Source organism: Drosophila serrata, unplaced genomic scaffold (genome assembly GCF_035046125.1).
Source record: "Drosophila serrata isolate PLE 108 unplaced genomic scaffold, ASM3504612v1 contig_272, whole genome shotgun sequence".
Lineage (NCBI taxonomy): Eukaryota > Metazoa > Arthropoda > Insecta > Diptera > Drosophilidae > Drosophila > Drosophila serrata.
The window spans coordinates 11,982,315-11,997,108 of NW_028257170.1; the positions used below are offsets into that span (position 1 = coordinate 11,982,315).

Here is a 14,794-nt window from a genome sequence, read left to right on the forward strand (position 1 = left end):
AGGTGTTGGCCACCAGCAGCGGGTTCTATTTATTAAGCCGAGGTGTCTTGGCCGGCTGAGACGGAGTGGTGAGTTCCACGCTACCCACCATGGGACGCGGCTGTCTACCACGGCTGCGCAGGCGCCGGCCACGGAGCTTTCGAGGGGAGCTCCAGCCCTGTGGATCGCATTTCGAAATGCCAAGAGGTGCGCGCTGCGCAGGCGTCTCTCGCCGCGCGAAGAAAGCCCCAATTAGCATTTACAGGCGGAGGCGCAGGCGCAGGCGCAGGTGGGGCGCAGACCAGATTTGGGAACTCTGCCGTTGCTGCTGCTGCTGCTGCTGCACCTCTGGGCTTGGTTGCTCCGCTAGTTAGTCATCGGCTTAGACATAAATCAAATGCGACTGCCCATCAATCTTTTCTGCCACTGACCCTGAATTTGCGAGTCTGTCTTGTCTGAACATCTGCGGCTCGGCGACGTCTCTCGATTCTGCCCGAAAACTATTGTCAGAAATCTCGATTTCGTAACTGTTTATTGTTATTCTTTTGCCCAAACCGTGTGTTGTTCCCGCACGTTTACTGTCAATAGTTGCTTTTTATTTTCACCTGGCGACCCGCAGAGAATCCCAATCGCATGGAGGTGAGACCGCTGGATGCATACTAATGGGGATCGGATCGGGCTGGAAGCTTCGACCGATTTGTATGCCCGTCGCGGGCGTCGCATAAAATTCTTGTTAACGTGGCTAAGACACTCGGAGGTTATTAAACCTCGGAAAAACTGGACTGGACTGCGCTGGAGGGTTCCAGCAGGAGTGGGTCCCTTGACTTGGTGGTGACTCATGGCGGTTAAATTTAACTGCACTCCCTGTCGACCATCATCATCAACATCATTGGTTTCTTAATTAATGGCAAGCCGATGGAGCCGCTGTTAACTGTTTTGTTTTGCGAGTATTTTTACTTTTTGCACCGCCAGGTCGCCGTTATGTAAAGCTGGCGAAGATGAGAAGATGCAGGCGGCTTAAGGGCCGCATACCGAGCAACCTACCAGCAACTGCTCTGCCGCCTGTTATTCAATAAGCCATCCAAAGGTGGCCAATGGAGCCAAACCCGTAATTCGAAAGCCGAAACGCGAAAATCGGTGCAAAAAGAGCAGCAAGACGGAGCATGTTTGCGGATATGAAACGATGGCGACAACTTGCAGGCACAGATTCCAAAACAGCCTGTGACGAATCGAGGGTACCAACAGGAAACTGTCAATATTTGCTTCGAAAAACAAACGATGCACTTTGCTGGATGGAAGACAATGGACTTTGCTTGCAAAATTCAAAGAGTTTAAGCAAATATGTTTTAAAGAGTTTTACATTTTATCCAGAAAGGTTAAGCTACTTAGATATTAAAAAAAAAAAACACTTTTTTGAGTGAAAAGTAAAGCTTTGGTTAACTTTATTGATTAAATCAATATGGAAAATATTTAAAGTATTTCCAATCCAATCTTATCCTTTACATTTTAAAGCTAATAATAAATCTCAAGCATATTTAGATTAATATCTTGCTTTCATTAGGTATGTATGCTTCTCTTCATCTCTAAGTTTCAAACTTGATAACAATATAAACATTTTATTTTATTTTAAGGTGTATTTTATTATATGTGTTATTTTATTTATATATATTTAAAAAGGACTAATCCCTATGAATCCATAGGTTTAAAAGTCAACCTACTATCTTTAGGGGAAGATGTTCTTCACTTCAGCATTATTGAACAAATAATAGTTTTAAAATTTATATATTGCATATTTATCAAAACATTAAAGAACATTGACAACATTCTTTCCAGATCTCCCTAGAACGTATAATGTTCTCTGATCTGTTAGCTGAAATGTGAATAGCCTTCGTCATATACTTACCAAGATCAAGTGATCATTGCTCTCACACTTGGCTCGTAAGTCAAGTCTGTTTTCAATGCAATCTCCATCTTGGCTTTTCACCTGAACTACAGAATGGACAACGGACAGCGGACAGCGGACAACGGACAGCGGACAGCTGCATAAAAAAGGCCCCGAGCAATGTCAATTAAGTGCTATTCGCGTTCGATCTAGAAGAAATCGGTTGGTGGCGTGTTAATGCAATTTATTCGAGTATTTCCAGTATAGTATTGTGCATAGTTATTTCCTGAACTTGGGAACGGGTTCGTTTTCGAGTTTGTGTTGGTGTCGCAACAGAGAACATAGTACACATACAAGATACGTCAAGTGAGACTTCAGAAACATGGCCAACATGGCGTATGAGGGATTTTTTTGCAGTGGAAAATTCTTGGAATCGCATCGGATCACAATTAAAATTTTAATTGCGATTGACCAATTCGAGTCCAGCTGGAGTGGCGGCGGTGAAGGCTGCCGCTTGGCACGATGCAAGAAGATGCTGCAAAAAGCGGTTCACCTTCCCCAGCGCGAAATGCCTGGTTGCAGCATTTTCTTAGTTACAATTAATTTCAGCGCGCCGGTGATATAATCCCTCAACCGCATCACTTCGAAAGCCAACACAAAAACACTGATTATTGTTATTACTCGGCGTCCGCTTCTTGCAGTTTAATCAACTGTTAAAACTGGTTTTTCAATTAGAGTGAAAATGCTGATGATATGATGGCAATGGCACCCCAAAGCGATGACCAGATGAAGAGTGAAAATCGTTTTATTTTATCATCTTTTTTCCATTGGTCTTACGGATTTACATAATTTAGTTGCCCTCGATTTTGCCTCGATATGTAGTTGTGGCCGCCGCCGTTGTGATTGGTGTTGCCTTTGATTTGATTTAAATTTGTAAGCGTTTTAACCTTTTTCGCAGCTGTTCGTTCGTGGCACTGGAAAGGTCGACGCGTCGATGCCAGTTGGCCGAGTGAATGACACACTTTTGATTTGAAAAGAGCCGAAAGCCGAAAGAGCTTTAGTCAAATCAGCAACGCCCATGGGCTTTTCCATAGTCCTTCGGCCAATTAACGCGAATTATTTTGCATACGAAATGAAAAGTCAAGCGCCAAGCTCTGGCCATCTGTCTACATCTGTGATTCGCAAGAAACCTGTCATTAGTTTCATACTTCACTCAACTAGAAATTGTAAGTTATGACCAGTTCGATCTCTGTTCATTTAAATGCATAGAAAGTTGGTGTATAATATAAGGAATATAATTAAGAACAATGTAAGATCATTAAAAACGAATGCAAGGTGTAATTGAGCACAGCTCGATGACAGATAACTTGCTATATTCTAGAAAGAAAATGTATATTAGATATATCAAACCAAACTCTAAAGTTGTGAATACACAATTATTTCAATTGACAGTAAAGCCAAGAGGTCAGGTCCCTCTCAGGTCATCAGTTGAATATTAAATTTATTGTTAGTGTTAACCTTTTTGTTGTTTTCATAAAAAATGGTACTCAAACAGCCTGTGAACAAGGGAGTGATTTAGGGGGGAAAAGAGAAATTGCTTTTTGAGAAAAGCAAATGAAACGGAATCGTTAATGAAGGAAATGATGGTCAAGACAATAAACCGAAGTCGAAGACGAAGTCGGAGTTGAAGATGAGCCTGTAAACTGTAAAAGAAATGCATAACCATAAAAAAATACCAAAACACGAGCTGGGTTGCGTAACCGCGATCCACCCTGTCCCTCCTCCTATATCTCGCTATATCTTCAGCTCCGATCCGATCCGCCGGGGAGCGTTTAATTTATGGCAAGCCAAGAGCATCGAAGGCCTGCAGCAAATAGCGGACTTTCTTTTTAGTCAGTCCCCAGCATATTGGAGCCGATGGGTGCGAGTGTGTTTGCCTTTGACTTTCAATTTTCTTTTCATTTCCATTTCCATTCCCATTTGAAAAACTCATCAGCTGCGATCTGCTTTTGGTCTCCTTCATCATTATGCAATTACGGTTTGCCGAGCCGTCGCGACGCTGTCTTGAACTCCTCACAAATGGCCTGTCAAAATTGGCAATGTCTTCTGCTGATCACCTGTCAGCTGCACCAAGGCGAGAGACCACATCATATCAGACACCTGGAAGCTGCTGGCCTCACCTTGCCGCATTGACGTCAGCCGAATGGGCAATATCTTACACAGATACTCCACCGCGATAAGTTGCGGCTGCCAGAACAAGGAAGCATATTCGAGAATCAAGTATCCGTCGACGGTGAACAGTGGGCTCAGACCCCGCAAAGCGTGGGCGAGTCTCTGCTATTAGATGCCCAACCGAATCCACATAGTTGGTGCCAGTCAGAAGCGTTAAAAATAACATATGCAGCACGTTAGGTGGTTACCAACGGGATAATATAATTAATAGCCCAGTTCCACTAGCTTTCGATCTCATTCTAAACGAAACTGGTTATTCCGTGTTACTCTATATTTAAGTGTGGTTATGAGCTCGCAAACAGCATTAATTTAATGTTATGCATAATTCGCAAGCTGACAAATTTTGAGTGAAATATTATTTCCAAACAGATAAATACAGATAAGCAGCTTAAATACATAATGAATTATATTACTTTGACTTCTACAGACGTGGTGAATTTTAAAACTAAAATATTTAAGTGAAGTTATTTGAAAATACTCTTTCTAGATAAACTAGAATATCATGGGATGCACATTTGCCACACTTTCAAATGAACTTTGGCCCACTGTACCGACTGCGCCTACCTGCCTGCGTTTGTCGTCTCGTGTGCAATTTATGCAAATCGCCCACTTTGCAACTAGTTCACTTACCTCGGCTCGCAAAAGTAAAAGTTTGCTCAAGTTACACTCGCACACACAGTGGCACACACACACACCTGAGCGGAGGGAACTCGTTTTTTGGGCCACATTTGGAGCCGCGGAGAGCCGCTTACCTTGATTGGTGATAAAACTTATTTATGCATCGAATTCGTACAGAAAGATACATATGTATGTTATGTACATAAATACCACAAATCCGTATTTATTTATTTGGGCTGCAAAATGTGTAAGGCATATAAATATTATATGTTATATACACACGTATGTATGGGCCTGGTATTTCCAGCCGAAAATTTGCAATGCTTAAAATTAATTAGCAGCTTTTTGCGATTTGTTTGGGATTGCGCAAAGAGCTCGGGGCCCAGTCAGGCCGAACCAAATCGAATCGATCCGATCGGATCCAAAACAACAAAAAACCAAGCCCAAGAAGAACCTGTTTTGCCATCTCCACGGCGATATCAAGAGCCCAAACTGCCTCTGCATTGATTTGTGCGCATACAAATTATAAAATCTCGATGCCTTTTATATTGCCTTTGGGTCCGTATAATATAGACTAATATATCTAATTCTAGACCGGATCGGTGCTAGGTGGCCAAAGAAAGAAACCAGTCTCGGCATGGGCGAAATTTACATATGAAATGCACACGGCGGCCGGGGCTTCAACTGAAATCGAAACTGAACACCAAAAACGCGTTATTGTTATTCAAATTCGTGTCTTATTTTTTACCGTCGAATAATGAATAACTGGTTAGTAAGTCAGTGGGTAGATAGCATACAAATTTGGGGCTGTACGTTTCTCTCTTTTGCTTTTTTATTTGCTTTCTTGGAAATCATATTTCGGCTGCTGGCCAAGTAGATAATAGCTTTATGCCTTTGTGCATTGTTTTTGGCTGGAACAAAGGAGGAGCGATTCAGAAATCCATTATTTGTTTTGTTTTTTGATTTTGATATTTTTTTCAAATTTTTTGTGGTTTTTCGTTTTTATTTTTTCGTTTTTATCATTTAAATATACACATACAAGTTAACGTAAAACTACAAAAAGAGCGTAAACACAAGTGTGGATGTTGTGGCTTGCAGTTTTGAAAATCTTCTGTGGGTTTCTTTTCGAATTTTCATGTTGTAAATTAACGTAGCCGTAACACAGCAAGGACTTGCCGATGGGACGATGGTCATATCCTGGCGTCCCGAAGTCAGTCAAAAAAGTATACTCGTCCAAGTCTTGCAGAAAATTCAGATTTGCGGATCGATAGTCGATCGATCGATTGGTTGTGTCGGATTAGACCTGGCAGTTTGGTGAGAGGTGTGGCTGAGACTGAGACTGAGACTGGGGGCTGGGGCTGGGGCTGAGGGATTGGGTGTGAGCTTGGGTGGGGGGCTAACCGCTGACTTAGAAGAAACCATCGCCAGTGGGATCGTTGACCCATGGGTAGTTATTGGGGCACCGCACGCAGGTCTGCAGGTTGATGGTCTCCCCGGGAACCTCCTTGGAGGTGAGCTTGCAGGTGTTGGGCACCCAGCAGGCGGGCTTGCCCTCGACCACGCACTTCTCCCTCCAGGGCTCGAAGTTCTTCACCTCGCTGATGGTGCGCGGGTTCTGCATCCACTGGATCACCTGCGTCATGGTCACGAAGTAGACGTCGTTGTGGTTGGCCAGGATCTCGTCGATCCAGTACAGGAAGGCGTCGAGGAACTCGGGGTTGTTCTTCAGCCAGGCGGCGTGGAAGTACAGGCCCAGGGGGGCACGGTTCTGGTCGTAGTGGCGGTCGAAGTTGTGGTTCAGGAAGTTGTAGAACTGGTCACCGGTCAGGATGTTCGAGCAGGAGTCCACCATGGCGCAGCCGGGCAGGTACTCGTCATTGGCGGGGTCCTCGCGACGATCCAGCTCGTTCATCACCATCTCCCAGACGGCGTGGGAGCGCGTGGGGCAGCTCTGCAGGTTGCCGTGGCAGCGGTGGGGCATGCGGAAGTACATGGTGTAGGGCCACAGTGGGGGATTCGACAGCGGAGCAGTGATGGTGGAATCGTACAGGAAGGCCTGCTCCTCCATCATGGTGAACTGGTTGTTGCCACCCACCCGCAAGTAGGGTGCGCGCACACCCACCACCGAGTTGTCCGTGATGTTGGCGTACTTCTCGGTGATGATCCTCATGCCGGCCATCTCCTTGGCCCAGTCGTCGACGGTGGCGTTCGACCAGAAGCGCTCCTCGTCGTTGTGCGTGATCGAGTGCACGGCGATCTCGTGACCCTTGCGGGCCGTCTCCTGCACCGCCGAGTAGTTGGTGTACTTGTGGGAGATGAAGTAGGTGGCCTTGATGTCGCACCCGTTGGGGTTCTTGCGGTTCTTGAACATCTCCTTGTACAGCTCAATGTTGTTGTTGTTGATGGCGTCGTCGAAGGTGATGGTGATCATCATGGGCACATCCTTGGCTGGCAGGTCGCCGGGAATGGCAGTGCCGTCCTCCGAGCAGAAACAGTCAGGCAGGACGCACACGGCGGGATCGCAGGGCGGGGCGCGATTGGGATCGTTGTCAATATCTGTGAGGGGAAAAACATAGAAAATAGGGATTTAGGGTTAGGAAATCTTAGAAAGTCTACGGACTACAGCGAAGTAAAGAAAATATGCAGATACAAAGTAAATATTATAGGTAAATCAAACTGATATCTATTCTGCGTAATCATACATAATTCGAATCTTGAAAGCCTATATTTAATATGTCCAATGGTTAGTTCGTTCTTATGTCTCGGAGACACTGTAAATTTAACCCATGTCTGGCAGCTTTTCCGATAAAATCCATGGCTTACACCGGGACCTGCCTCGCCTTTATTTATTATTGATGATTTGTATTCTGCCTGCGTTCGTTCGATTAGCCGGCAAAAGTTCACTCAACTTTTCATATAAATATTTAAACAATTAGCTAACTGTACAGTGGAACTTTGGGCGAGGGGAAAAACGAAGGGGTTAGTTCAATGAACCGACACGATCTGGAAAAGCAATCAAGAGAGGTGGGAAAACCGAAACGCAAAGTGAATGGAAAATGTCTACACAATCTACAAGTCAGTTTTTTATGTATATATGTATCTATATATTTTTCCTTCATTATTATCTTGGATTTTCGTTGGATTTGCTATTGGTGTTTTCTCGGCATTTTGTTTTGAGCAATTTTCAATTGTTGTTAATCAAGCGAGCCTGCTTGGAAATGCAGGGAGCGTTCGCCTATTAGCCACCTGAGAAGCCGCCCAGGTCCCTCCAAAGCAACGAGGTGTTGGCCATTCATTTATCGGCCATATGCAAATGATGGCTGTTTGCTTTGGCCGCAGTAAAATTGGTAAGCCTTGCACTTGCCGGCGATCAATTGCGAAAGTTTTCAAAGAAATCTGCCGTAATTATATTTCCCGTCTCTCATTTGGCATTTGGTTTTGGCCAAAGTGAAATGGCGGACAAAGTGTTTTGTCGGGCACAAGTTGTTGAATTTTTTGCCGGCTCGCTTGTCTTTTTGTTGACCTTTTTGTGTCTTGTCTCCGCTTTCTTTCTCCTTTTTTATACACACATTTATTTGCCAATAATCTGTCGCTAAAGCCGAGTGTTATGTCATCCCGAACCGGTTGAGTGTTCGGTCGCCATTCACTGCTTTCCAGATTCCTGGCATTATTTATTTTGCAGGGCTCGATCTGCTTTTTGGCCGTTTATTTATTTTCTGTGTGTTGGGGATACAAATATGTAAGCCACCGAAGAGGAGATAGCCTCTTGGACTATTCTCGGTTGATGAAGTCAGACCGACGACAACAGGTGATAAATAATTGCGGGGAATTTTGTTTATTTGCCAATGTTGTGGGATCTAGTCTTATTTCTGGGAACTCATAAGGTTAATTGGTAGTCAAATGTCATAAATTTGTCTGTGAAATATTAATCATTAAATAGCTAATTAAATTATTTTCAGTCTGTCAACAGATTTTTAATTATTGTTATGCATTATCTATGATTTTTCTATCTTTAAGGAGTAAGAATTCAAGTCGAAATATATATTTGTAACCGTAACATTCTTTCGCAAGTTAATATACGATATTATGAGTTTTTTAGAGACATTGCCCAATGAAAATCCTGCTCTGGTTACCAACACTTTCGGTACCTTCCTCATTACTTTGTCGCTGCCATCGAAAACTACGATGTATGACCATTTAATCGCCTTTTCAAATCACCTGCCATTTACTTTGGCTCCCGGAGACGTGCGCTTCCTTGTTTGCCCTGCATTAAGTGGGCTAAACTTGGGCTGGTGTTATTCAATTGTTTACGATCATGATGCTTAATGCTCCGCTGAGCATTTCAAGAGTTGCCGCTGCCCCAGGCAGAAGTGCAAATTTTCGCATTTAACCATTGTGATTGGCAATCGCGAGGCGCGGATCGCGGATCGTAAATCGCAAAATCACAGCTGGGATCTACCAGAAGCGAGGTTATAGAAGAGGTCTGATGGCTTGATTTATTTGGCATTTAATTAGCCAGTTAAGGCGCCGGCCTCTTGGGAAATGTCGGTGAATTATGAGCGCAGATTTGTACTTAAATTGCCGAGTAAGTACTAACCGCTTGTGTTAGTTATTAGCATTATTATAAATTAGTTGCGGTTTTTACGCGGGCTGCTGTTCCCCCCATTTGGTGTTATTATTGTTATTATTATTATTTTGTATTTTTTGTATGACTCTGTTTATTTCTACCCTGCTTTTGGCTCACTTTTTTGCGGCTTTGCAATTGCTAAAAATACACAATGCAAACACAGCGAATGGTCTTTTAAGCCGCTTATGTAAGGCTAATTTACACATGAATCGACTATGAACCACCTATGGAGAGGCATTTTGTTTTGCTTCGATTTGATTTCTATTAAGTCCAAGGTTAGCGCTCTTACGATGTTGTTAATTAATGGTTTAATATTTTTCCACATGCTTTATCTCTCCTTTAGTGCCACCACTGAGCTGGCTGCGTGTAGTGTCTGACATTTTGATTCGATTTCACACTTGACATTTCCACCCGAAAGCCGAGATCCGATCCCCGGAGAATGGGGTTCGGCTCGGAGTCGCATCGAGTTGACTCCGGGCTCTAAGGGCTCTACGGAACCGGTCTGTGTCTGTGCAACAACGGACTCGGGTCCGTTGCACGTAGGCGCCATTGGAATCCCCAAAGCCCCTCCGAAAAGTCAAACAAAAGAAGCAGAGACACTTGTGTGTCTTATTGTCAGAGTTTTCGAGAGCCAAACTCGGAGTTCGGAGTGTCTTAAATGCCGCAAGCCGGTTTTAAGGTGCGACTGGAATAACTGAAAGAAATTTGAATTGGCGCTCGGCCAAAGATAAACAGTGCCACATCAGGTATTGGGTACACCCACACGGTGAGAAACGTATGATTCTGATTACCTCTTTAAATATACATAAAAGGTTATTCCTGTTCGGTTCGGCTTGATTTTAATAAGAAATAATTGCCAAGTTTTGGGATCATTAAATCAATGAAACGGGGGATTCCTTATTATACACACAAAACTGTTTCAAATAAGTTTAATATTTAAATTTGACCGTCAGTTAAGTTAAATATCACTTTGGAGAATTTAAACGAATACCAAACTAATTTCGATTTCTATTTTATAATATGAACACCAAATAATTGATTCATATTAAGCCCTGATGATAAAATCAACGTCATACCCAGTACCATTTAGGCCTGTCTATAAACCTTTGAGCCACTCGAAGACTTATGGGTTTACCGCTGATGGAGTAATGACACTTGGCCGCGGGCTTTTGGAAAAGCCAATCCTATGTGCAACAATCGGCGGCGGCTTACTTCTGTACACGATTCGTGCTGAATCACTGTGAATCATTGTTGTCAAATGTCAAATGTAATGGAAAAGTGCTCCACAAAAGTTGAAAGAGTGGATCATTGTGCTTATATTTTGAGTTCGGCTTTATCATAAATTATTTGTGGTAATTCCACTGGGTTTATCCCTGCTGGTAATAGTTGTCTTAAAGTCACTTAATGATTTTAATTTACTTAAATTTAGGTTGCGGTGAGATGGCATTTATCAAGCGTGACTTGACAGATGTTTATGACATTCATTACACCCAAACTGACTTCAATATGACTAATATCTATAAATAAAATAATTGAATTATATAACTTTTGCGCTGCGGTTTTGCTACCCCTATTCCTATTATTTTTATTAAAAGGTTTTTTTGTTCAAATCATTTAAATCGTTCCTTCTAGACCTAAATAAAGCACTAATAATGAGGGGTCGGGCTAAGCTTAAGTTTTAATGTTGACTTTTATAATTTTAAGTAATTAATTAATTAGCAATAAGTGCACTTACCACAGGTGTTCTCGTCGGATCCGTCTGAGCAATCCTTATCACCATTGCAGAAAAGACCGCGCTCAATGCAGTTTCCATCGCCGCAGGCGAGGAAGCCATCCTGGCACAAGGGCTCGTCCGTGTGGAGCAGAGGCTTCACACGACGCTCCTTGTTCTTGGACTTGCAGTTCTTCACCGACTCCTTCCAGTCGCAAGTCTGCTTCTCAATGTCGAAGTACAGACCGGCAGGGCAACGAATGGCTTGCAGGCCCTATCGAAATTGCAGAGAAAACGGAATTGACGGGTTAAGACTACATATTTATTTGTTATATATTGTAAATTTGCAAATTAAAGCATTTTGGAACTATATGCTATATTTTATATATTATAAATGTTTAAACCCTTTAGAAATAAGCTACCATTTGCATGTGATTAGTGTTGTTAAATGCTTTTATACTTCACTAATTACAAGACTTTGAATTTAATGCAGTCTCGTATTTAATCAAGTTAGATTTGCCTAATTAGATACATTATAATAATAACTAAAAGGTTAGCTCACCGATGAGGTACACTGGATGACATCGCGACAGTTGTCGCCTTCGCCGGCCACCAGGCGGAACCATTCGCCGGCGTCCTTGTCCTTGCAGAGCTCCTTCTCGAAGGACTCCTCCTTCTTGGCCTCCTCGGTGGTGGCCTGTCGCTTGTATCGCAGCAGCGGGTCGCTGGCATTGGCTGCAAAACCGAATGGAAAGAAATGGTTCAGTTGCAGCTAGCTGTTGCAAAACCGGAAGAATTTTCACAGCAAATGTGGGTTGGGTCCATGTCGCCACGGCTGGCACTTCCGGCTTACAAAAGCACAGATACGCGCGGATCTGTGCGGCTATATTGGTGCATATGCTCGTGGACATGGCATGCGGTCGGGCTGGTTGTGCTGGCCGAGGAAAACACGTTTGCCATTATGAAATACGATGTCACCAGAGAACCGAGCAGAAACAGAAATATATACACGGCGGCATGCGAAACACAGATAGCATTCCGAAACTCGTTGCGCCTGCGCGCTATAACTTTGACATTTTGCATCTCGTTGGCAACAGCGGACAGCTAATGGCCAGCATCTAGCTTTCAATTGGAGATTCGGTGCCCGTTGTCGAGGGAGTTGCCATATTTGCATAACCGTCGAGTGACAGCGTCAGCAACGGGACAGTATTTATGTTGAGACTAATCATGATCGATGGCCTGTCAAAGTCAAGTCGCGGCATCGGATCGAATCGGATTGGATCAGAAAACTGCATTCACGGCACTCAAATGTCAACCGGAATGGGGTTTCTCTTCGGCTCAAGGTATTCAAGCCGTACTCGTACGGGTACTTCTCCCTTTTAAAATGAAAGTTGTTTCCTCAGCTAGTTGCACCTGGCTCGTCCTTTTTTTGCATAACCAAGGTTACCGCAACGCATTCATGCCTCGAAAACGGCTTTTCAATTTCGTTTTGATTTTCCTCTTTGTTTTTTGCTACCTTATTTCGCTTTTATTTCTTTGTTATTTTTTATTCGTCTGAAGGCCGAACGAGTGGAGTTTTAATTGATGTCTTGACAACTTCCGCCAGCCAAATGCAAATTGCAGGCTCCATAATTAAAACTTAAGCTAAAACTATGCCAAGAGGCATGAAGTATACGTTTGCTGTGGAGGAAGACCTTACCTTCGTTAAAGGCCGCCAAAGCCAGAACGGCGAAAACCACAAATAGTTTCGCCATCGTAGGATCGACACGGGATCTGTTTAGTATATTCACCGCTTTAAGTCTCTGTTTTTCTTTTTTTGGCAACACACTGTCTTTGGAAAGAAACACTTGACGTTTGACGTTGGACAACGGAGAGCTAGTTTTGTCCTTCCGATCGCTATCAAAGCTCCATTTACACTGTTTGCTACGAAGCCGCGCACAATTTCTCGAACCCCTCTCTGACACCAAAGCCCCAGACGAAGTCAGACTTGCTTCTTTTATTACACGGCGGCGGCGACGGCTCTTTCGAGCGCCTGTGGTGAGTTTTGAAAGCTTTCCGCCGCCAGGGGTAACCCCGAATGCGATCCACGCGGCCGCGAGAAAAGCTCCCGCAGAGCGCTGATCCACCGATCGCTCTGATCCCCGATCACTGGTCCACTGCCTAGCCCGGCTTTTGGCTTGGTTGCACAAGTCTTTGGCTTTGGCTCTGGCTCTGGCTCTGGCTCTGGCTCGAAATCGTGACCGGATCGTAGCCGGAAAGAAGAGAGGAGCAAAGATCGGCACTTATTGGAATAATGAAGACTGCCAGATGAGAAAGGCTACCGGAATACCGGAATTAATAGTGAAAAGTTTAACTATATCCATTTTGCAAATGAGATTCTTTGCCATTATATCGCGGGTGTAATAATCCAGAAGGTTTGCGGAGCCTCTCTACTGCCGCCCACAGCCTGGGACTCGAGTGTTGGATGTATGCCAGTCTAACACTCTGTCTGGGCGTGCCCACACAGTCGTAAAAAATGTATTTTTAATTATACATACATAATACATACCTGCATACCATGGTTATGCGCTTTTGAGTTGGCTTTTTATTTGGGAATCTTTCAAGTTGAGGGTACACCCATTGTTTGACAACCTTCTCTGCATGCTGCAACAGTGCGTATGATTAATATCAAATAATAGGTAGTTTAATCTTAAGCAGACTCAAGAGAAGTCTTTTTTCTTTAATTTAACTTAACTAATTTAATTAATAATTTAAAGCAAGTTTATAAATGAAAGTTAAAGACTTGATCAGCGCAGCACCGAGTCTATCGATTTTATATTCTCTTACACGATACTAAAACAAATTGGAAAGTAAATTTTTCAATTTATTTAAATAAATTGGATAAAAATAATTGAATACAAAAGTCTTATTAAACCCAGTATTTAATTTGAAATATTTTCTGTTTCAGATATATACTATATTGAACTCTGTAAACATATACAAACATAATAATTTATTAGATAAAACAATTAACAGAGTATCCCATGTTCGGTTCGAAACAGAAACACCGAAGGAAAGATACATCTTTCCCATTTTATTTTGATGGCTAAGTAGCGCCCCCCTGACGTCTGATCGTTCCAATTTAAAAGCTGTTATTTTTTTCCGGCTCGACCTTGATCATTTTAAAGCCAAATTAAAGCCATTTATGGCCCACAGAGTGATACGCCGTGGCGCGACGACTGCTAACTGACAGAGAGGCGTCTTAAGGCGTGACGAACTGCCGCCAACTTGAGCGTTTTTCTGCTTTTTTGGCCAGTCCACCGGCTTCAGTTGTGGCTTCAGCTCTAAAGTGTGCCAAAGTGCTTTGCCGTTGGACGAGAGACCTTTCTGAGTTGTCATTGTCTATTTTTTGCCACTCTTGACATTTGCATAGAGGAGTAAGGCTGCCTGCCAACTGCTTCTTGCTTCTGGCCTGGGCTCTCGGCTTGAATTTCCAATTAAGATTAAGTAAAATAAGTCTTTGGCTTGAACAGTTTCCGCTTCAACGCAAACGCACAACATCTGCCTGACGAAATTTACGTCAATTGGAGAACCAGTTTTCCACTTCATTAAAATGTGATCAGCTCGTTTCGGCGGATTCTTGCAAAATTTTTGATGAAATTCATGCTAAAAACCGCAAAAAAACGAATGGGGTAAATTAATAAATTTGCAATTATTGGGGAACCACTAACTTTAGTTCCTTTCCCTTTTTATAGAGAGTATACGT

The 14,794-nt window shown here is 43.1% G+C and overlaps 1 protein-coding gene across 1 annotated transcript; it reads right to left on the minus strand.

The window, feature by feature from the left end:
* Positions 1 to 5,657: 5,657 nt before the first annotated feature.
* On the minus strand, positions 5,658 to 13,208 carry serp (chitin deacetylase-like protein serp). Its single transcript, XM_020960232.2, has 4 exons — positions 12,749 to 13,208; positions 11,612 to 11,784; positions 11,074 to 11,323; positions 5,658 to 7,267 (listed from the first exon to the last, which is right to left on the minus strand). Exons 1-4 carry the CDS (start codon positions 12,801 to 12,803, stop codon positions 6,120 to 6,122), a joined length of 1,626 nt encoding a protein of 541 aa, XP_020815891.1. The 5' UTR covers positions 12,804 to 13,208; the 3' UTR covers positions 5,658 to 6,119.
* Between the last annotated feature and the right edge of the window lie 1,586 nt (positions 13,209 to 14,794).

Bases quoted from the DNA above. Each gene is read 5' to 3' on its own strand.
- serp (XM_020960232.2), bottom strand. From the start codon at position 12,803: ATGGCGAAACTATTTGTGGTTTTCGCCGTTCTGGCTTTGGCGGCCTTT. The intron at 11,785-12,748 runs GTAAGGTCTTCC...TCGGTTTTGCAG, and splicing joins TTTGGCGGCCTTTAACGAAG to CCAATGCCAGCGACCCGCTG. The intron at 11,324-11,611 runs GTGAGCTAACCT...CAATTTCGATAG, and splicing joins TCATCCAGTGTACCTCATCG to GGCCTGCAAGCCATTCGTTG.